The 24679-nt window shown below is 40.0% G+C and overlaps 1 protein-coding gene across 1 annotated transcript; it reads left to right on the top strand.

Moving 5' to 3' along the window:
* The first annotated feature begins 523 nt into the window (after window positions 1-523).
* Window positions 524-23683, top strand: LOC134582466 (dnaJ homolog subfamily A member 4-like). Its single transcript, XM_063439071.1, has 8 exons — window positions 524-672; window positions 6720-6861; window positions 9341-9530; window positions 10499-10603; window positions 15197-15424; window positions 18768-18998; window positions 19512-19612; window positions 22675-23683. The coding sequence occupies exons 2-8, from the start codon at window positions 6730-6732 to the stop codon at window positions 22888-22890; spliced, it is 1203 nt and encodes a 400-aa protein (XP_063295141.1). The 5' UTR covers window positions 524-672; window positions 6720-6729; the 3' UTR covers window positions 22891-23683.
* The last annotated feature ends 996 nt before the right edge of the window (window positions 23684-24679 follow it).

The raw sequence follows: 24679 nt of genomic DNA, 5'->3' as shown, positions 1-24679 counted from the left end.
CATTCTCTCTCCCTCTGATTCACACACACTCTCTGTTGCATTCTCTCTATCTCACACTCTCTGTCACTGTGTCACATTCTCTCTCTCACACACACACTCTGTCACAATCTCTCTCTCACACACACTCTTTGTCTGTCTCTCACACACACTCTCTGTCTGTCTCACACACACACTCTCTGTCTGTCTCACACTCTATCTCACACTCTGTCACATATTCTCTCTCTCTCTCTCACAGTTTGATTTGTAAAAGGCGGGAAAGGCGGTGATAGTTTGAGTGACACTAAGCACGTTCACGCGGTGGGCGGGGCTTTGCTATACGGTGGGCGTGCCCGTGCAGCTATGTGGGCGTTTCTCTGCTTCCAGAGAGTTCGAAAAGGGGAGAGGCGGGAGACTGTGGGCCGGGCTGCCTCGTCTTTCACATAAAACATGAGGCGGGCGGGGCTTACTACCTGCGATGGGCGTGGCTACACGGTAACCAGCGTTCGCGATGCCAGGGATGAGTAGAGTGAAGAGAGCGTGCCGTGGGCGTGGCCATACCGCTGTCCTGGCGGTCACTGGAGGTGTGGGCGTGGCCGGTATGGCTAGGGGGCGTTGCTGTGCTTCCAGAGAGTTCTTGGAGTAATTAAAGGGACCGGATCCGGGTGCGCTGCAGGCAGATACCGGGAGCGCTAGGTAAAGAGAGGGTGGGGTACAGGGGAGCTCTCCATGCCCCCATCATACCTGTCCTATCATAGTGTGCATTATAGAGGGTCATCTCATAGGGATAGGCAATCCATGGCCATCCTGCCAGCCTAGTTATTATTATTATTATTATACACTGTGTATATATATATATATAGACTATTATTATTATTATACACTGTATATATATATAGACATTTGTTATTATACACTGTGTGTATATATATAGACATTTATTATTATTATACACTGTGTATATATATATATATATATATATATATAGACTATTATTATTATACACTGTATATATATAGACTATTATTATTATACACTGTATATATATAGACACTTATTATTACATACTGTATTATTATACACTATATATATCTATATATATATATATATATATATAGACATGTGTATCTAATATTATACACTATATATGTATTGACATGTGTCAGTTATATCTATCTATATATATATATATAGCCATGTACATATCTATATTTATATTATATCTATAGACATACATACTGTATTGTGTGTGTGTGTGTGTGTGTGTGTATATATATATATATATATTGTCTATGTGTGCTTTATCTAAATCTCTAATATTTTATTACCATTCCTATTTATGGCATGGAAATAACTCAGACTGTTTAATATTTTATTATAATTTTTGACATCTGTATCATATATGTTTTTATATATATATATATAGATGTTTTATATCTCTGCTGACTTCTATAGCACTCACAGAGTTAATGAAATTGGGCATGGGTGCAGAGAGCATTCAGTAAATCTATATAATGCAATCCTAGTGATGTCTTTTTATTTGTGTATCCCCACATTCTTTCTGGGATACAAGACTTATTTGTGTGCAGAACTTCAAAAAGCTGGTCTAAGTCGAAGAGCTAGCAATCTACCAGCCCAGGAAGGTCCGCATGCGTACATCTTTGCAATGACCAGAGGCTATATGTTCTGATGCCGGGTGTACTAAAGCGCAAATAAGTCTAAATTTTACCTCCGAGCATTTATAATGTTTATATTGATGTTACTCCTGTTTGCATTTGTAATCGTAATGTTACATCTATGTGCTGCTTTTCTGTTTACCATATATATTTATCTATATATCTCTCATATTTTGTAACTAAACCCCCAGTATTTTTGCCTAGGTTAGGTGTTTTTAAAAAAATACAACCACAAAAACTATTAACATATGTGAGCTTTGAAGTTACTGTTTAGTGAATGAGTGGGTGTACTGAATCTTTTATGCTGGATGTGTGTGTATACACACCTTCTAGTTTACAGGTTCCTTATTTTGTCTTTGATACCTGGCAGTGTCAAAAGAGACATGACTTTATTACTGTAATGCTTTTAATAAGCCTGTGTGGCAGCTTTATTCTTTAACGGTTTGATGGGTGAATCTCTCTGGGCCATGTACGATACAGCGTGTGTCTCTTTCGTTAATAAATGGGTGACGACGCAGTTCTGGTAACACCCGTGGGAACATTCTTGACAAACACATATTTCCTGCATAGAATGCAAACTAGAATAGGATGGCGCAGAAATATGGAGAAAAACACAAAACCAATGAATGCAGCAACCTACAAGGGGATCTGATACAATTCACCAAGTAAGAAATAAACCATAGAAAGTAGGTGCGCAAGATAGGTATATCCCTTTAAACAGTGAAGTGTATAAGGCATGCAAATTTGTCATGCAATAGATTATACAATCGCAAATGCAAACTCTTATTGGGATAACACCATATATCAAGTGACTTATGCAGGGAAATGCACACTTATAAAAAGTAAATGAATAATAAATACTTGCACAGGTCTGCTCAGATGGTGTATTCTGAAAATATAAAGAGACACAGACCTAGTGCAATACTGTTTCAACAAATAATTATAACTAAAAAGGAATGTTCCAAACTCACAATTGTGGAGTGGTTGTAGTACCACTCCAAACTATTTCGCTCTGGGAGGATCAATCCCCTGTGGTCGTGGGATCCAATAAATTGACAACTGGAAGCAATCACCCGGTATCCGGTCCGTTTTAGAAGTAAAAATCCATTTATTCCAACATAAAAATGTGTGTTTAAAAATAACAAATAAGTATATTCCTATTGCTGGTTTGAGAGTTCAGTAAGTCCAGAGTTACGTTTTACATCAAAACGAAAGTGGTAGTTTCCTTACTCTGTCTCCGGTTCTCCCAGCCAGCGAGGTTACTTCCGGTTTCCGGTATCACGCAACGCGTTTCGCCCCGCCTCTTGGGGCTTTCTCAAGCATAAATGTGGGTGGCTCCCAATGTCTCTTAAATAGTGTTTATTCAATAGTCCAATTAGTTCCTTGGCAAACATTGTTATTTAAACCTATTGTGCAATACTCATAAAACACAAATATATCTTAAAAAACCAACTTCTAGTATGTCTTATCATTTGGTTTTAGTTGGTTAAATATGCATACATGTGCCTCAACAATGTCCGGACATTGTTGAGGCACATGTATGCATATTTAACCAACTAAAACCAAATGATAAGACATACTAGAAGTTGGTTTTTTAAGATATATTTGTGTTTTATGAGTATTGCACAATAGGTTTAAATAACAATGTTTGCCAAGGAACTAATTGGACTATTGAATAAACACTATTTAAGAGACATTGGGAGCCACCCACATTTATGCTTGAGAAAGCCCCAAGAGGCGGGGCGAAACGCGTTGCGTGATACCGGAAACCGGAAGTCGGAAGTAACCTCGCTGGCTGGGAGAACCGGAGACAGAGTAAGGAAACTACCACTTTCGTTTTGATGTAAAACGTAACTCTGGACTTACTGAACTCTCAAACCAGCAATAGGAATATACTTATTTGTTATTTTTAAACACACATTTTTATGTTGGAATAAATGGATTTTTACTTCTAAAACGGACCGGATACCGGGTGATTGCTTCCAGTTGTCAATTTATTGGATCCCACGACCACAGGGGATTGATCCTCCCAGAGCGAAATAGTTTGGAGTGGTACTACAACCACTCCACAATTGTGAGTTTGGAACATTCCTTTTTAGTTATAATTATTTGTTGAAACAGTATTGCACTAGGTCTGTGTCTCTTTATATTTTCAGAATACACCATCTGAGCAGACCTGTGCAAGTATTTATTATTCATTTACTTTTTATAAGTGTGCATTTCCCTGCATAAGTCACTTGATATATGGTGTTATCCCAATAAGAGTTTGCATTTGCGATTGTATAATCTATTGCATGACAAATTTGCATGCCTTATACACTTCACTGTTTAAAGGGATATACCTATCTTGCGCACCTACTTTCTATGGTTTACATATTTCCTGCATATCTTATGTCTGTTAAAGGGCTCGGTACCTGCCTGCCTTTCCAGAACAGACCGATTTTAGCTGTGAGATTTATATATTAAATAGTAGATTGTGGCAAAATAACAAAATACTGGCAACAGTTTGGGGGGGGAAATGATCATTGATGCTAATGTTAGATCACCTGGCTGTTTCGCCTAAATTTAGCAAGTTTGTTTTTAACCAAATCTGCAATATTGTGTCATTTGGCAGCAGTTATTGCAAGCCATGGTCGCAGTGTAAAAGTTTGACTTTTGGTCCTTTTTGTTAAGATTTGTTTTAAGAATAAATGTAATGGGGGATAGAGAGAAAGGTATACAGGTGCACACGTTTTTTTCCCCCAAAAAGTTTTTATTCCTGTTGAAACTTTATTACGAGAGAAGATGTAATAGTTTGCCGATCTGGTTTGGTGTTTGTCAGAGTGAGCATGGCACAAATATGGGGGTGTCGGAGTAATACGGTTACACAGCAGCTTGACAACTCCCATCACAATGAACCGTCTGCCACCACTCTCTAATACAGTTATTTGTCTGGTAGGAATGTGAGGCGTCATTGCTTCTTTTTTGTGTTTGAAAATGTGGTGCTCGTTGCTTTGCTTTTAACACATAATATTTTATTTCGATACGGAACCCCCCAGTGTACCTCTGAGAAGGAAAGGGGGATAGATTTACCCATGTGCAGCTGTTGGCATATGTAGCCTGTTAGAGGCAGTGTGCTTCTCACCTTCAGGAAGCTATGGCTGAAGTTATTTAAAAAGCCTTTGGACACATCAAGGTGTCGTTGGACGTTAGTATTCTCAAGGTGCCCTCTGGGCTCCTTTATAAGGCTCTGAAAATAGTTTATGCAGTTACATGCTCCGTATAGGTGTCTGACACTATAGGGCTGGTGTGTCTGCTTAGATGACCAGCCCCAATCAGATCGCCCTTAAAAGCTTTCCTTACCTTTTCTCCAGCACTGTGTTGGTCTCAACCTCAACGTTGTTGGTTCCACCTCCATCTCTTAGATCTTCAATCTTGATGAACTCTGCCAATCCAATGCTTTCCCGTAGGAAAGCATTGGGAGGCAGTTGTGCATGCGCGGCAAAATGCCATGCTGCGCCAATCAGCATCTCCTCATAGAGGTGCATTGAATAAATCTCTATGAGGAACGTTTAGCCTCCACTTAAAACATGCATGAAAAATACATGCATATTCTTTATGGGGTTTATCTTATAAACAGTGCCTTTAAATGGCATTGGCATGCTCTGAATATCCAATATATGGATGAATCCGCGTGCAATGCTTCTAAATTACTGAAGTTGACATTTTCAGCCACCAATTTTGGAATAACACAAACTGTGCTGGAGGGAAAATGAGAGCAGTTTGTTTACCCAATGCTCTGCGGAATATGTTACTTAATTTGCGGTATCCGCTCCTTCCCCCATGCTGTTTGTACAGTTGGTGTCTCGGATCCTGGCGTACATTATATTGACCTGATAGTACACTCCTCCTCCGTTAACTGGTGTCAGCAAATTATTTCATATTCTGACTGATCTTCTCTGTGTCATCTGATGAATGTGGCAGGCTGATAACAACTTCCTGATACAAGTAACCAGCTCCCAACCACAGCCTTTTCTAACTTCTCGTCATGTTTTAAATGCATTGTTTGTTTTAAATTCCTATTTAGTCCGTGTTATCAGATAACGTTAAGGCTGTAATAATGGTAATTGCTCACAATTGGATTAGGCAGAACACGACCGTGATATGTTGTCAGTAACCTTTATGTTACTTTTCTGGGATTTTCCATTTTTTATTTTAACAATTATGTGCATCTGTCATCGCGAATATGGGACTTTCCACCAGAGTTGAATAGAGAGAGCCGATTGTGTGTGACAGCATAACCATTGCCACTTAGATCTGTGTTAGCCATTTTTCCTCTTTATGCCTCCAGTTTGCGCTGGGTGTGCTGAGCCATTTTATTATTTGCTGTTGCCTTGGTTTATTTATTTTTCCTTTTCTATATTGTTTCTACCTTCAGGAGTTAATGCACCAACTGCAGTTGCCATTTGTAGTTTTGATTCAGGTTTTAGAAGGACCACTTCAGCCCCCCCATAACAACGAAATTTCAATATTGTCACTATTGGGACTGGAGTGGCTGGACGCTGACTTACCGTATGGAGTTAAACCATTTCAAGATGATTTAACCCCCAGGTTGTCCATGGGACAATAGTCTATTCTGCCCCTTTACCTCCTCCAGCCCTGGCATGGGTGAGGGAAGATTTTTATCTTGGACGCTGGTGGTCTGCTGAGTGTGACGGGAGTGGAAGCAAAGGAGCTAAGACGATGGGCACCAGGAGGACAATTTAAGGGTTAAACTGTTGCAAAATGTTTAACCATCGTAAGGTTAGATAGAGCCTTGGACCTCCAGCCCCCATGATGACTTAATGGAGATGAAGTTGCTATGGGCGCTGTAGTCTTCACTTATGCTTTCTGAGGTCAATCAAATAAAAAGAAAACTACATGACTCAACATGCTTGAAAATGCAAAGAAACAACAAGACAATTCATTAAGTTATTTTGACTCTGTTTTAAACTACTATGAAATTAACAGTTAATTAGAAAGGTCTAATAAATGAGGTGAGTGGTGCTGTGTCTGATGATAACTATAGTTTTTATATCCTCTTTCCAGAATAGCAAAAATGGTGAAAGAAACTGGTTATTATGACCTGCTAGGGGTGAGGCCCAGCGCGTCTTTTGATGAGATAAAGAGGGCGTTCAGGCGGCTAGCGTTGAAATATCACCCAGACAAGAACCCCAGTGCGGGGGATAAGGTATGTGGTAAATGGACCTTGAAGTGGAAGCTGCAGCCGTGTGGCCTTACATAAACCAGCTGTAAACATGGCGTTTTAAACAACTTATTATGGTGCAAGGGAATAAAGTGTAACCGGAAAAAGGCTTTAAAGTTCAAGTCACGTGCTAGTAACCAAGCCCCACTCACCACTGCAAGCTTGGAGGGTGCAAGCTTCACTAGGGGTGAATTTTTACCCGCCCGGACAAGTGGTAATTTTGAGTCCTGTGGATTATTGTGACACTCGCTACAGCCGAAGAGGTAACTTGCTATCCCGATAAAAGTTGCAAATACCAAGAAGAGTCATGGCAGCCATTAATGGTGAGGCGTAAGGGATGATAAACTTTTACTTTGATTGTCATCATGGAATAATGGAGTATGGTCACAGTACAAAATGGATACAATAACATAAATCTGGTTAAAACATTAAAATTATTTAAAAAAGAGCATTCCACAAATATATATATATATATATATATATATATATATATATATATATATATATATATATATAATCTCTCTAGAACCTCTTTGAAAGGTTGGGGACCCTTTATTGTTTAATATGCCATAATGGGAACTGTGGAATAACCCTCTAAAAATGTAAACATGTGGGGGGGGGGCAAGAAATAGCCAATCCACAATAAAAAAACAACAAAAATGCTTACATTTGAACCTATTGCATCTTCAAAAACTGTTTAGGCTTTATAATTTCAGTACAAGGCTCTCTCCAGACAAGGAAGTGATCAGCTAGTCAGGATGCTTAAATAGGTTTTCAAGGCACTTAATCGTTAAATTCCTCTGCAGCAAGGATTTCTGAACGTTGTGGTTTAGTTATCTGCTTTTTGGTGATTTCAGAGTCCCAGAAACCTTTGCTGTACTTTCAGATGACATGTAAAAGTGTTAATTGGTCACATGATGCAGGTTGAGAGGGAGCTGTGATGTCCCTTACCTTAATGTATTTTCGGTGTAATATGCCCTATGGGGAAGGCCCCCCCCTTAGTAGTAAAACTCTGGTGCTGGGGGAAGCTTTCAACGCTGCTCTTCTGCGTCCCCTCTTGACATCACTGGGGCTGTGCGCAGTCCAATCACAGGCCTCTTATAGAAAGGCCTGTGCTTAGACCATTTCACCGGCTCAGAGTGTGTGCGTGCCTCAGGCAGTTGAGGGGAGGGCTTTCTTAAAATAAATTTAAAAAACAGCGAAACCATGCACACGGAGGGAGAGGGGAGAGCTAGCTTCCCCTTGCAGGCTCTCTGCTGAGAATGAAAAGGTTTTTATGTCTGTTGCTAGTGTCCAGTACATGCTGACAACAGGCTTAATCTGTGCACAAAATTGACTTTAGCAAGCCCGGACCAGAGTTCCAGTTTGACGATGTCACGTGTGCTGGGGTTGCAACTAGCCCACAGCATACAACTTAAATTGTTGAAAAAGCTGGAGCACTGCTCATACTGATTCCTATCACCATGACTTGTGGTCATGGTGTTTGGAGTAACCCTTTAAAGAATCCTTTTGTCTGTTGGGGAAATCTCCTTTATTCAAGTCTCAATGATTAACCTTGTTTTTTACAGTCCTGTTAATGAAGCTTTATAGTCATGTATAGCTCCCGGTAACAAATTGTTTTTTTTTTTTAGGTTTTAATAATATGTGAATAAAAGCAACAACACTTCAAACCAAAAATCCCAAACTCAACCATAGGTCATTAAACGTCTTTATCCTTAAAGTTTTACTGTGGAGGGATTACAATGAACATCATAGAGAATCATCCTATATGTGTTTTGGGCTCACAAGCTCTTTCAATGTATTCGCTAAAGTGAGAATTTCTGGGAATGCAAAACAAACTTGTCTAATTAGAAAGCTCCTCCAAAATAATCCCGTTTTCATTTTGGCTTTTTTTTTTTTTTTTTATGGCCTGAAATTTGAAATTCACTTTGCATTCCCAGCATGTCACACTTTTGAGAATGGTCTTTCCTAATCGTACGCTAACTCACACTATAAATCCGTGAAACTCTGAGAGAATGTAGATTTGCATAGATGATTATTCAGATTGTTTGCTCTATTTGATTTGTGATATCTCCTTTAAAAACGTCATAGCTGGCAACTGGCTTTCATTCACTGTGTGCACGGTTAAGGTGACCTTAAGTGTCTATCACTACAGTTGTTTACATTTTATACTTAATGGCCTAAAACAGTCATGGGTTGACCTTCTTCAAAGACAAATCCCATAGCCCAGGGGTAGGCAACCTTCGGCTCTACAGATGTTGTGGACTACATCTCCCTTGATGCTTTGCCAGCAATATGGCTGTAAAAGCATTATGGGAGATGTAGTCCAAAACATCTGTAGAGCCGAAGGTTGCCTACCCCTGCCATAGCCAGATTTGAAAGGTATTTGATATTCAAAATGTATTTGAATTGTCACTCAGTGGGAGAATGTGTGTTTAAATATTTTTTTATTTTTTTTTTGTAGTTTAAGCAGATCTCAAAAGCACATGAAGTTCTGTCCGATAAAATCAAACGGGAGTTGTATGACCATGGTGGGGAGTCTGCTGTGAAGGGTGGCAATGTCAATGACGGCTGCAGTGCAGATACTGCCATGGGCAGCCTATTCAATCTCTTCTTTGGAGGCAAAACCAGGGCGTGTGGCCGGGCTGGAAGAGGTCAGTACTTGCCATTTGTATCTGTTTTTTCTAGCTGAGCATATATAATGGGGGGTAGGGGGGGACACAAAAACCTGGTGTATTTAAAGGGATACTCCAAACACCATGACCACTTCAGTGATTTGAAGTAGTCATTGTGGTAGGAGTCTGTATGTGTAGTGTTTCTGATGGAACATTGTACATATCTAGAAATTTGCATGCTTGGGCTGCTGGCTAGTTACGCCTCAGGCAGATGTGACTTGGGCAGCCTGGTACCCTGTTCTTGGTTGCCTAATATCAACTATGAGCATAGTTTACGTCTGTCTTGCAGGTTGCACGCCTCCATAGTCGATATTTAAAAAAAAAAAAATATATATTTTTTTTTTTTTTTTTAAGTCCCCTCCCTCACCGGAGGGTTTTCGAAACTTACAGTAACCCTTTAATGGATTGTGAAATAAACTTTTATTTGTAAATTAGCGTTGCCCTTTGTTTACCTGTATACATATTAGTAAAGACAATGTCATTCAGATTTATAGCCCCTCCCAAACACAGATTTCCAGCACTAACCCCCATCCCTTACCCTTGGTGTTTAAATTATTGTTATAACGGCAATTAATAAAGCACCAACATATTCTGCAGCGCGCACAGGGGGGGATAGTACAATATAAACAGACCAATAGAGAAGATAAAGAGGGTCTTTCTTTGCTAGATAGCCCATGATCTTACAATCCAGGTTAAAATGGGGAGTTGAGACAAGACGTAGAAGAATGAATTCGGAGGTGCACATTTATATAGCTTTAAGCCCCAACTAGGCTCTTTGGCATGACAAGTGGGCTCACCCCTGTACATTCAAGGATGCACGTGTTAATTATACATAGACCAGAGTGTTTGCTCACACTTCTGCCCTGTGTGTTTTTTATGGTCTGACTATTGAGTGCAAGCTTTGTGGGTTCCTTGGATGTTCATGAAGATTCCCTCTTGCTCCACAGGAAAATCAGTCACTCACAAGTTGTCTGTTACGTTGGAGGACCTGTATAATGGCACCACACGGAAGCTGTCTCTTCAAAAAAATATGATCTGCCCTAAATGCAAAGGTAAGGGGTTTAAAAACATTTTATACATAATTTATTTTATTTATTTTTTTAATGTTCACCAATAAGGAAATTATACCATCGTTTTCTTCCATATATTGTTCTTACATATCATTAAAGCAACTCTCCAAGCACTAGAACTAGTACAGTTTGCTGTAGTGGTTATGGTGCAGAGATTACCCTGGTGTCAAGACTTATTGCTACCCCTTTTCCTCCGGGTCTGAAGCTCCCCAGCCTTCTCTCAAGGGTACTTCAACATTAAAACTGATAGTACCTGGATTAGCTATTTTGTAGAAGAAATATACGTTTGCCCATATATGTTTGCCTATATCAACCTTATCTACTTCTCAAAGAGATACTGGACCATTAAAAATATATCTGTTGTCTGCAGTTGGGTTCCTACATTAATCAGATATTTAGAGTAAAAAATGGTCCAGGCACTCTGGGTAGCTGCAAAAATAGCCGCTTTATTGGGACAAAAGGAGCAAACTTTCAACCCAACCGGGTCTTATCAAGCTGCCATAATAATGCAATAGTGGCATTTAAATACACTGATTATTAACAGAAGAAAGTGAAATTGTACAGAATTAAGGATTTGACAAGAACATACATAGCAGCTCATGGTTCTTACATTGATTTGTACAGCTGTGATTTTAAATAAATAAGGGGCGGGGGGTGTAAGATAAGAAACCAACTGAATAATGCAGCTCACAACCAGGTGAGAGACTGCAAGTGGAGACTGCGTTTAGGAATAGAGCACATTCCATCCACTGTCTGGCTACTACCGATGAAGTCACCGCACCATTACTGGCTTGATAACGTAATCTGAAACTCCTATATTCTACAAACTTGTCATTCTGCTGTTGCCAAGTACGCTTTTGATGACGTCATCGCGTCGATTGGGTTAGTAAAAAAGAATAACATATGAAAACCAGACTGTATTATTGGCAGAGGTCATAAAAGACGTTTGTGAAAAAGATTAATAAAAACAATAAAAGGGAGGGAAGAAATTGTTAAAAAGCAGAATTTATTTCGAAACCAACTTCAGCATTTGTTATTTTTAAGAATAAGGAAACTTCTTCCCATTCAAAAAGATATTATATTAAAGTGACACCCTAGTGAAATAAAATTGATGACTAACACTTCTTTCTCAATATATTTATTAAAATTTTAAATGTGTATTAAAATTCTACAAACCAAAGTGGTGAAGCAATTATTTAAAAAAAACAAAACAAGGTGCTACATTAAAGTGTATATGTGATTCTCTCCTTTTATTAAAGCAAACTATCAAGCGTGCCAAGTGCATATCAAGCTAAAATTACAATATAGCTAGCAATGTGTTATGATACAACATTAGCTACAAAAACAAAATTTAAAATAGCAGCAATTGCTCCACCCTATTATGGAGAAAATCAATGAAACCCATCACCCAACGGCTGCAGGAGGCTGGCATACTCTACCGCTGCACTACGCCCAGATCCCTTACAGTACTCAAAGAAGGAGGACAACTAAAGGTTACTGACGTGGCGGAGGCCGCCACCTTCCTGACAGCAGTTGGTATACGCAATGTCCCGCAGGAACGGAGGGCCCCGAACGCTTCTGGGACGTGGATAAAATAACCCCCTTTACTCTACTGAATGGACAGGGAGCTGTGACATAATGTGCCAACTTATTTTACTTTTTACATCATGATGATATGTTGCTGTTTTGACTCGCCCTCTATGTTCTCACTTGTCAACAATACCTTGACTGTACTGACCGGACTGGAGCTCCAGGACAACCTGTGCGTATAGAAATTCTGAACCCTAGCGACGACACTAATAGTGTCCACTACCGAACGACTTAACACATTTGTGACAACGTTTACACATGCCATGTTTTACATCACAATGTATGTCATTGACTAACTTGACCACTGTCGTGGCATTGCAAGTGCTTATGTTACTGCTTTGATGCACAGAAAAATAAAGAAATTAGCAGCTCAAAAAGAAAAAAAATAGCAGCAATTGAAAATAAAGTGCCACATTTTAATTAAAGCGCTAATGTATTAATAATACAAAGTGCAATAGTCTAAGTGAATGACTAGACTAAATTCATAAAAAAGAATGTGCAATTGCATATGACCAAAGCATCTATTGAGATGACCCTTTTCAATATATCCTGAGATCAAGTTAAAATGAGGAGCCACCACAAAACGAATTAGGAATAAAAAGAAGAAAATTATACATATTCGTAAATAGGAAAAAAAAAAGTTTAAAATTAATTATTTAAAGCAAAGGCTGAATGGCTGGGCCATTATTTATTCTTTATATCTGGAAGTGGGGCCAGCCCCGGACCTGGAGCACCTTTGTTGTGCGGTGAGTGCGTTATCCATTATTTCTTTCCCTACATTAATCAGAAACACTTGGTGTAACACCTGGTGCTATCTCAGAGTAAGCAGTCACACAGTTTAAGATTAGTTTTACACCTGCCTGGATCAGTCTGGGCGCTCGCTTCCTCCTCCCCTTGCTGCCAGAAGATTCTGCTATTAGGCTGAGTGTGGTTGCATGGCCATTCATGGGATGAAAACGCTCAGGTGAAACTCTCAGCCAGTGAGCTGGCCCTGCACAGCAGGACTTGTCTCAGTGGAGGTAAAAACAAAACAACAACCCTTGCAGGAGCTTTTGGCATATGGGAGCCAGCACCAAAGGACACAGCTAAGTTGTCAAATGATTCTTAAACGGGCACTCCTGGCACCATAACCACTACAGCAGACTAGTGATTATGATGCTTAGAGTGATTCTGTAAAAAAAAAAAAAGGGTCGATCTAGGAACTTCCTATGTATATTAAAGGGATATGCATCACTTGACAAATGTATTTAAAAAAAAAAAAAAATTAAACCAGAAAGCAAACCCTTCTATACCATTATACAAACTAAAATTTGAAAAAAAAAGTAAAACCATTAAAAAGTATGTAATGAACCTTTATAGATTGTTGGTCATGCCTCTCAGCTAGTGGCGTTTCTTCAGCCTCATCCCCCTTATCCACCCAGCTCCGTTTTAGACCAGTCCACCAATGACAAACAGGACAGAGCGAGACGCACGGCCTGGAGCTTGCTCTGCGTGATCACAATGTTCAGACTCCCTCTCTATCCCCCTATCAGGACACTGCAAGGTGAAGAGATCTTCCAACTGCACATGTGTAAATTGACTTTTCCAGCATTCCTAGGGATAGATACTGATTGGTTGGATCAGTGTCCCCCCTGGAGTACTTGTGAGAAGCAGGTAAATATAAAAAGAAAACCCATTTACCAGATCTCTCTGACCTGCTTCTTCTCCCACTTTCTAACAGGATTATTCACTAGTGGAATTCAGAGGGAATTTCACATTTTAAATCCGAATGTTCAAAAAGTCCGCAATTTAATCCGTTTTATGGTTTTGGCCTTTAAATTTTAAATTCATTTTGAACTGTCCCCCGCCTCCCCTTCCCTCCCACCCCCACCCAAAAAAAAAAAATCATACTTTGAGGAAAAACTTTGTAAGTATATCCGTTTAGAAGGATTAGATGAGATTTAATTCTATATATTAAAAATGTCTGTGTCTATTTATTTATTTTTGAGGGGCTGCACCTTACCTGCTCCTGTGTTTACTGCTGTCATTGTCATCAATTGGATACCTTTTGCTTACTGACAGGCTAACACACAGTTAGCTCTATAATGGTCTGTAGTAGTTTTTGCTGTGAGGTAACATCCTGACAACATGGTAACCAGATACCAAAGAATTATGCTGTTGGTTACAATATCCAGCCGAGATCGATGTATTTACCTGATCCCAACCGTGTTCACCGACCCGCTTTATATTGTCAGCAATGCTTCTTGCATGCCTGGTGGTCATTAAGTAAGCCGCCATGGCAGCCAGGACATGGAAATTGGACAGTGAATAACACTGCGGTCAGCTAAATGCACTGAAATGGCATCCCTAGCACGACCCCTGTCCATCACACTTGATGAGTAACTCAGTCTGATTACTGTGTGGGATCAGACCAATGGGAAAGGGCTTTAGCACAGGCGAGTTTGACACCGCGATCAGTCTGTTTACAGTGGCTATTCCAATTGTGCTGGTTATGGGAGATACCTTTTGATGTCACACCAGGAGCGAATCCGTGGTGATTCATCTGGTTTTAAAAGAATGTAAATTGGATCTCTGTGTACATTGCGGGACATTAGAGCCAAGTGTGAAGAAGGAATAAGGAATCCAAACAAACTTGTCGATTGAACAGTTTGTAGTTGACGTTCGCTGCCATGATTTAGAAATCTGGTATAGCTATCTATGACCACGAATGGTCTCGACACATTTGTGCAGGCTGGGAAAATATTAATGTTTCCAGAAATAATTGCCAATGGCAAAGTGGGCAACGTAGGCATGCGTACAAAAGACCCTTGTGTCACAGGAACAGGAAGTATGAATATAGCTCCCTTTACAAATTTGATGAGCACAAAATACAGATTATGTTACTTATCTGAGTAAAACCATTGTAGTTGTGTAGACTTCGTGTCCTCTCATCTATTTTTGTAATCGGTAATTGCTAATAGAATGTTGCTTTGTTCTTCCTTCCAGGATGTGGTGCGCGGCAAGAAGCTGTGACTAAATGTGTAAAGTGCCATGGATCAGGAATGGAGGTTCACTACTTAGGGCACATACCTGGAGTGATGCACTCCATACAGACCATGTGCTCAGAGTGTCAGGGACAAGGCGAATGCATCAGACCACGGGATCGGTGCCACGGATGCAACGGCAGGAAGGTGACCAGGCAAAAGAAGATCTTGACAGTGCACATAGATAAAGGTTGGTCCTCTCTGAAATAATCACAGTTGGCCTGTATATTAGTCTGTGACCGGTGAAGTAAATAACATAAATTTTATTGTTACAATGGCACCTGTCAGAGGGTGGGATATATATTGGGCAGCAAGTGAACAGTCAGTTGTTGAATTTCATGTGTTGGAAGCAGGACAAATAGGAAAAGTGAAAATATCTGAGTGACTTTGACAAGGGCCAAATGGTGAAGGCCAGACGACTGGGTCAGAGCATCTCCAAAATGAAGTCATGAAGGGTGTTCCCTGTATACGTTGTTGGTACCTACCAAAAGTGGTGCAAGGAAAGCGAACTGATGAACTGGCATCAGGGTCATGGGCACTCTAAGAATCCATGAGGGGAGCGAAGGCTAGCATGTCTGGTACAATCACACAGAGGAACTATTGTAGCTCAAATTGCTTAAAAAAAAATAACACTACCCATGATCGAAAGGTCACAAAACACAGTGCATCGCCGTTTGCTGCATAAGGGGCTATGTAGCCACAGACTGGTCAGAGTGCCCATGATGATTGCTGTCCACCTATGAAAGTGCCTTCAATGGGGATGTTGGCATTAGAACTGGACCATATAGCAATGGAAGAATTTGCCTTGTCTGATGAATCACATTTTCTTTTAATTCCGGTAGATGGCTGGGTGTATATGCATAGTTAAACTGGGTTAGAGCTTGTAGCAGGATGCACTATGGATAGAAGGCAAGCTGATGGAGCAGTGTAATGCTCTGGCAATGTTCTGCTGGGAAACCTTGGGTCCTGGCATTCATGTGGATGCTACTTTGACATGTACCACCTAACTAGATATTGTTCCAGACCATGTACACCCCTTTATGGCAGTGGTGTTTTGTTTTGTTTTTTGTTTGTTTTTTTATGGAAGTGGCCTCTTTCAGCAGGATAATGCACCCTGCCACACTGCAAACATTGTTCAGGAATGGTTTGAGGAACATGACTGAGTTCAAAACAAAGAAAATAAATCCAAAGGTGGTCTAACTAAGAGACAACCATGAGGACAATTACCCAGTCCAATTCCAATAGTAAATGTTAACAGGAAAGAAAATAATAAATAACTTTATTAAGGTATATAATACAATGTATACATAAATACCAATCTAAATAGAGAGTCAGTTAAGAGGAATAACCCACCATCAAAAATAGAGATAGGTGGCTAAATAGTAGCCTACTGTATATAATCCTTCTAAAAAGAAAAGAAAAATAATCATGACTCAATGATGCTTGGGCTAAGGGTATAGAAACACTCATATGGGTGGAGAGGCTAGGTGGAGAGTAGTGGGTAATGGAATGTATGGATCATAATCTCACATTCATATAGCCCCACATATAGTAAACTCCTCCACAAGTAGTCACCCTTAGTGTTCCAACCCTATACTCCTGGGAAACACCTTCAAGGGTGTTCCAATACAGACTTATCTATAATAGAAAAATACACCAAACTTAAAATAAAGTAAAAACTAATGGTAACCAGTCTAAATAGAGAGAGACAGAGAGGAAAGAGGAGAGGCCAGGCACGAAATGGAAGTGGCTAATTAATAGCCTACTAAGAGAGCTACCTTTCTAAAATAGAAAGGAGATTAACTAAATAGTGCTCTGGCTAAGGGTGTACAAGCAATAAGAGAGGAGGGGAGAAATAAAGGAGAGAGGTAAATGCATAAGCATATATAAACGTTTAGGTAAGGTATCAAAAAACCAACCATATAATATAAACCTCTCCCCCCACTTGTAGACTCCCAGCAAACAAACACTCTCTATGCTAAACCCTATACTCTTAAGGAAACACCTTCGAGGGTGTTCTAATCTCAGCTCAAACTAACATTAGAAAAGGTTCCAAGAGTTTAAATAAGTGACAAATCATCTGTGCAAAGTGCTCAAATCGTGAGTGAAAAAGTGGCTAAAACCCGACGCGCGTTTAAGCGTGTTCCACACGCCGTCATCAGGGGTAACGCGACTGAGTTCAAGGTGTTCCCTTGGATTCCAAATTCCCAGATCTCAATGAGCATGAATATCTCTGGAATGTCCTGGAACGTCCTGGAACAATAAATTCAAGTTGCCCCATCTCGCAACTTCCAGGACTAAAAGGATCTGCTTTTGATGTTTTGGTGCTTGAAACCGCAGTACACATTCAGAGTTCTTGTGGAGTCCATGCTTTTAACACATCACAACTGTTTTGGCAACACAATGGGGACCTACATGATATTAGGCAGGTAGTTTTATTGTTGTGGCTGATCAGTGTACATACCAACATTGGGAGGTATGTGGGCGGGGCTTGGGGCTGGGTAAGCCGATGGCCGCGATAAGGGTGGGTGGTCCTGCCCAGAAATGGAACTATCTGGAAAGGAGGCATGTTTGCCAGGTGTGCTTTCACACTTAATTGACTGGTGTCCCCATGTGCAGGACACTGTTGTCCTCCTCAAATGTCCCCAGACAGTGTGACAGGTGACCCGAATCAGGGCTATTTTGCTGAATCCAGGACTCGAAGGTCTGATAAATAAAATTCAATATCTTGAATATACTCCCCAAGTCATATAAAAAAAAAAGCATTTCAAAGCAATTTAGAACCTATTTAAAGCATATTAAAACATTTAATGTAAACACTTGCTTTGTGACATCCACTTGCCATTCAGTAGCCCCAGATTTAGTAAAATAAATTAGTGCTCATGTCTGTGATTTGCTCATCTTACAGATGTTTGGTTTAAGAGTTGGAGCAAATGCATCTGTTTTGGTATTCTACAATACAGTGCTACCCTAATTTAAAGGGTTAATGCACCAAAAATAGACTTTTGTTAAAATACTGCTTTTGGTTGGAGCATGTTACTGGCATGCACCTCTTTATAGAAAGTTAAAACGGATCTGCAATCCAGTGCTAAGGGAATGCTCTAGTTATCTCTCCCTCACTGCAGGAGGAATGATGTCCTGACGATAGGCTGGGGAGGATTTTGGCTTACTAATGATGCTGTGCTGCCAAAGGAGTTACATCACCACTAGCATTGTGTTTCTGTGGGCTCCAGGCACCATAACCATTTCAAAACACTGATGATCTGATTGTTACAGCTCCTTAAATATTATCATCATTTATAAAGTGCCAACAAATTCCGCAGCGCTGTACAATAGGTGGACTAACAGATAAGTATTCGCAGCAAGACAAGTTGGACGCACAGGATCAGAGGCTTAGGCCATGCTCAAATGAGCTTGCTTTCTAGGGAATTATGGAGTTATATAATTTTAATTCAGTCTCAAAATCCGGGTTTTCTTAAGTACCTGAGTCACATGTTTCTGTCTGGAATTAATTTGTTGACTAATCTTTGCAGGTATGAAGAGTGGACAAAATATCATATTCCATAATGAGGGCGATCAGGCTCCTGGCTTAGAACCTGGTGACATTGTTATCATTTTGGAACAGAAATCTCACCCGATCTTCCAGCGTAAAATCCACGATCTGCTGATGAAGATGGAGATCGAGCTGGCAGACGCACTCTGTGGCTGCAAGCAGTTCGTTAAGACCCTGGATGGCAGGACTTTGCTGGTTACATCACAAGCAGGTATGGTGCATGAAGGAAGAAAATTGCTTATTTTTTGTAAAACCTACAGATCAAATAATGCATGTGATAAAACGCATGGAAAATGTAGCTCCTTCGCAAGCCACCTGCTCAGTGAATGAGGCACCTTGTGTTTAGCAACGCAGCTACAAGCAGAATCTCCAACAATGAATCGCAGGCGCCCATAGCCTTGTAATCCCTTGCCTGAGCGATTCATACTCCGATTGTAAAAGTAACACAGATACTGATTGTCTCATTGCGCTAGCTCCATTTTATTACTTGTTATTAGAAATGAATGAACCTATACGGTATGTCCTATAATGCTCACGCTCTACGTGAATATGCGCAAAGAGATCTTGTAGAAAAAGCGGGACTTTCAGAGATGGGTAATCATCGTTAATATTGTGAAATGCATGGATTGTGCTCTCTGAAATCGATTATGGCACGTCCCTCTAAAATGGAAAACTTGAAAGGGCATGTACCAAGCCATCCTAAAGCTACTCTGCTTTCCCACAGGTGCTGTGATCAAACCAGGAGATACCAAATGTATTCCCAATGAGGGGATGCCCATATACAGAAGCCCTTTTGAGAAAGGAAATCTCATAGTACAGTTTCAGGTAAGGTTTGCAATTAATGAATTGACTCAACTTAACGGAGAATTTGTAAATAACTTTATCAAATTAATAAATTAAATAAAAAAAATGTCTACCCTCATTTCAAAATTTCTGCTTTACCCTTAATGACTGTTAAAAAGCCGGAATATGTAGGTTCAAGTTGGTGAATTCGAAGATTCCGTCACATGACTGTATGTGACCTACAGCTGTAAATGAATAAAAACTGTCCTGTTACATTAATAAGTTCTGTTCTAGACTGGTGTGTGTGTGTATAGATAGATATACATACATACATACACACATACACACCAGTTTCAGAGAGAGACATTGACCTGCATATTTCTAGAAAAACTTAAAAAAAAAAAAAATACCTTCTGTATCAAGAATTCAGCCTCTCTGCTGCCTCCTAGTGGACACTAGTGGTCTCACATAATGAGTATAAGAAAGGTTATAATTTGACCAGAAGGCAGAGCATTATGGGTATTGTAGGTCAAAAAAGTTGGAAGGCCAGAGAATGTGCAACACCCCTGGATTACATTCTCATAAGCAGTCTGAATGTGATGCTAATATATATATATATATATATATATATATATATATATATATATATATATATATATATATATATATATATATATATATATATATATATATATATATAAAAAAGAAGAATATTACCGGCACTCGTGGATTTTCTTTCCAGTTTATTATGGTAGGTACTATTACAGTCAACGTTTCAGCTCCCGGTCGGAGCTTTCATCAGGACACCAAAGACGGAAAAAAAAGCTGAAACGTTGACTGTAATAGTACCTACCATAATAAACTGGAAAGAAAATCCACGAGTGCCGGTAATATTCTTCTTTTTTATATTTATTTGGAACTGTGCACCTGGTACCACTTTTTCAAAGTTGGAGTGCAAGAGTTATTTTTCTATATTTATATATATATATATATATATATATATATATATATATATATATATTTCTTTTTTTTTATGCTCATGTCTTCCCAATTATTGGTTTATTCAAGAACCATAAATCTGTTCTGGCTACTGTGGAGTGTTGTATCTTTGATGGCAACAAGCTAAATCTGCAATAAATGGAGGCACACTGCATTCCGTACACATTTCCTTCCAGGCAACCTGCTCCTGCAACGTTCATTTGATACATGTTAGTGTACGAATTATTTTCTTTATGTATACAGTTGCAAGAAAAAGTATGTGAACCCTTTGGAATGATATGGATTTCTGCACAAATTGGTCATAAAATGTGATCTGATCATCATCTAAGTCACAACAATAGTCAATCACAGTCTGCTTAAACTAATAACACACAAAAAATGAAATGTTGCCATGTTTTTATTGAACACGCCATGTAAACATTCACAGTGCAGATGGAAAAAGTATGTGAACCCCTAGACTAATGACATCTCCAAGAGCTAATTGGAGTGAGATGTCAGCCAACTGGAGTCCAATCAATGAGATGAGATTGGAGGTGTTGGTTACAGCTGCCCTGCCCTATAAAAAACACACACCAGTTCTGGGTTTGCTTTTCACAAGAAGCATTGCCTGATGTGAATGATTCCTCGCACAAAAGAGCTCTCAGAAGACCTACGATTAAGAATTGTTGACTCGCATAAAGCTGGAAAGGGTTATAAAAGTATCTCCAAAAGCCTTGCTGTTCATCAGTCCACTGTAAGACAAAATGTCTATAAATGGAGACAGTTCAGCACTGCTGCTACTCTCCCTAGGAGTGGCCGACCTGTAAAGATGACTGCAAGAGCACAGTGCAGACTGCTCAATGAGGTGAAGAAGAATCCTAGAGTGTCAGCTAAAGACTTACAAAAGTCACTGGCAAATGCTAACATCCCTGTTAGCGAATCTACAATACGTAAAACACTAAACAAGAATGGATTTCATGGGAGGATACCACAGAGGAAGCCACTGCTGTCCAAACAAACTTTGCTGCACGTTTACAGTTTGCACAAGAGCACCTGGATGTTCCACAGCAGTACTGGCAAAATATTCTGTGGACAGATGAAACCAAAGTTGAGTTGTTTGGAAGAAACACACTATGTGTGGCAAAAAAGAGGCACAGCACACCAACATCAAAACCTCATCCCAACTGTGAAGTATGGTGGTGGGGGCATCATTGTTTGGGGCTGCTTTGCTGCGTCAGGCCCTGGACGGATTGCTATCATCGAAGGAAAAATGAATTCCCAAGTTTATCAAGACATTTTGCAGGAGAACTTAAGGCCAGCTGAAGCTCAACAGGAGATGAGTGTTGCAACAGGATAATGACCCAAAGCATAGAAGAATGGCTTCAACAGAAGAAAATATGCCTTCTGAAGTGGTCCAGTCAGAGTCCTGACCTCAACCCGATTGAGATGCTGTGGCATGACCTCAAGAAAGCGATTCACACCAGACATCCCAAGAATTACTCCTGACCGCTGTGCACGTCCGATCTGCAACTACAGGAAACGTTTGGTTGAAGTTATTGCTGCCAAAGGAGGTTCAACCAGTTATTAAATCCAAGGGTTCACATACTTTTTCCACCTGCACTGTGAATGTTTACATGGTGTGTTCAATAAAACATGACAACATTTCATTCTTTGTGTGTTATTAGTTTAAGCAGACTGTGATTGTCTATTGTTGTGACTTAGATGATAAGATCACATTTTATGACCAATTTGTGCAAAAATCCATATCATTCCAAAGGGTTCACATACTTTTTCTTTCAACTGTATATACAACACTCATGTTGCCACTATATGCTGCCAAACCTATATTAATGATCTACTGGATTATTTTAATGAATCGGTGGGATGGACTCTACCGAAAGTAACACACTGGTCAGTCACTGCTGTTTCCTCTTCGGGAACTATAGAGTACAAATACTGAAAGAATATCTTTGGTATTGGTGAATGGTGACAAAGCTATGACCGAGTTGTTTTTTGTGGCTTATTAGGCAAGCAAGAGTGTCTCTCACAGTCTGTCTAAAACTCTGCACTCTCCCAGTCCTTGACTTTATCTTGTCTTATTTTTTTTTTTTTTTTTTCCCCACCAGGTGAAGTTTCCAGACCCCGGATGGATTCCCAGGGAAAACCTGCCCCAGTTACACAACTTTCTACCATCACGGACTGAGCCAATCACAAGTGATGTTACGGAGGAGGTTGTTCTGTCGGACTTTGACCCATATGAAGACTACAAGCAGAGATGCAGGCAAGAAGTTTATGAAGAAGATGAACACCCATGGCAGCAGATTCCATGCCAAACCTCATAATTTGAAACTTGACTTCTTCTTGTTGGATAAATTTGAAAGTTGGGATGCTCGTTTTGTTTGTCTCCCATTCTGGATGTGAGCTGCTCCTGGCCAAAGGACATGTTTTCTGGAAAAAGCCTAAATAGCTGCGAAACTTGCAGTCTTCCATCGTGTCTTCCAGAACCTAGTCAGGTGGAATAATGCTGGTCAGCTAGCTAAGCTTATCATATCCCATAGGGCCTGTGTCTAACATTCTTGATCACATTCAGTGGAGACCTGGATGTACCGATGGTGCTACCTCCTCACAGGACACAGAGTAGATGAGCAAGTGTCCTCTTATGTCTTATTTATAGGAATATTGGATGTAGAATTTTCTGGAACCAGGTGTTTGTTCCATACTGGACTAATCAACTGTGCACTTTCATAAACTGATTAAGCTAGTTTGAGCCTCATTGATCATAACAAGCCATGTGACTTGCTCCTTTCTCCTACTGACCAAACTCATCCAGATAGATATAGTTAGCATAGTCCTTAAACTAACAGTCTCATTATTCTTTGTTTATCCATGTGGATGGATGCATTCCTCTCATTTGCTCCTGGCATTCGGCATACAGGGTCCTTTTTCTCCTGGGCTTCTGCTGATTTCTGAAGATGCAATGGTAGCAATTAGCCACACGTCACCGATACCTCAGTGGATCTCAATGAACATTTCAATGGATGATGTTATTGCACAATAGAACCATTTATCCCTTTGTATTGGTTTGAATTAAATGAAAACCATTTTCAAACTTCTCTTTCCACATTCATTGTTATAATTCACATTTATATATAAAGAATATTAACAATTTACCAACTTGCATTTCATTGGTTATAATCTAGAGTAGTGTTTCCCAGATCTGGTGGTAAACAGGTTAATTACTAGTGGACCACATGCCTATGGGGCACTGCAAAAACTGTCAACCTGGGCAACCAAATTTTCATCAACTTTAGGTGGCAGTTTAAATCTCCTGACTGGCGCGAGAGCCTGGATTGAGCTACTGCAGGGGTACTGGTCTGGTACCAATGCCTTCAATCTGGGACTGTTCTGATTTTGGCCTTGTCCCACTGTAGATGCACTTGAGCTGTCCAGCAGGCACTAGCACAATGCAGGGAGTGCTTCGGCAGCACTTCCTGCATGGCCCTAAAGGTTGGGGTCAGGCCAGGGTGTCACTGGTGACACTCCTCAGGTTCATGCCCAGCCCATCCCTATTTCGCAGTTCAGATTGTTGAGAGGTATAAGCTGTCTACTGTCCTGGAGGCCCAACTCTCAAACACTTCATGTGTAATTCTCAAGATATCCCATGAAATAGAACTGGGGAATTTCTAAATCCTGAGCTTTTGGGGTACGTGTACATTTTTATGGTCCCCTACACCAGTGGTCTAGTTTCCAATTTGAACAGAGCTCCCTGGTTAACTGCAAATAAACACATACAAAAAAAGTACAAAAATGTTTTAAATTATTTTATTTTTTTGTTAGTCCTGTGGTTGGATTATCACAATGGGAATTCAGTGCTATGTAAAACTGCACGACAGATTATCCATCTATCCCTTATATGGTATGCGTATCATGGTGGTACAAACAGATATCACGGTGAGCCAGTATCTGGCTGAACATGAAGTGGGTTGTTACTTACAAAGTATCAGGAAGAAGCCAGATCTTCCTCACCTGCATCTCTCCAATAATACGTCCCAGGTACGGTTTCTCTTCTGTGTCCACACCCTCCCAGTGTCCCAGCTTGGAATATTCTCTTGTTCCTCCAAGGCAGGTATA

This window comes from Pelobates fuscus, chromosome 13 (genome assembly GCF_036172605.1).
Source record: "Pelobates fuscus isolate aPelFus1 chromosome 13, aPelFus1.pri, whole genome shotgun sequence".
Classification (NCBI taxonomy): domain Eukaryota; kingdom Metazoa; phylum Chordata; class Amphibia; order Anura; family Pelobatidae; genus Pelobates; species Pelobates fuscus.
This window is presented reverse-complemented; position numbering and strand designations above follow the sequence as displayed.

Excerpts from the sequence above, each read along its gene's own strand:
- LOC134582466 (XM_063439071.1), top strand. The coding sequence starts at position 6,730 with ATGGTGAAAGAAACTGGTTATTATGACCTGCTAGGGGTGAGGCCCAGC. Across the intron at positions 9,531-10,498 it reads GTGTGGCCGGGCTGGAAGAG|GAAAATCAGTCACTCACAAG; the intron begins GTCAGTACTTGC and ends CTTGCTCCACAG. Across the intron at positions 15,425-18,767 it reads GACAGTGCACATAGATAAAG|GTATGAAGAGTGGACAAAAT; the intron begins GTTGGTCCTCTC and ends TAATCTTTGCAG.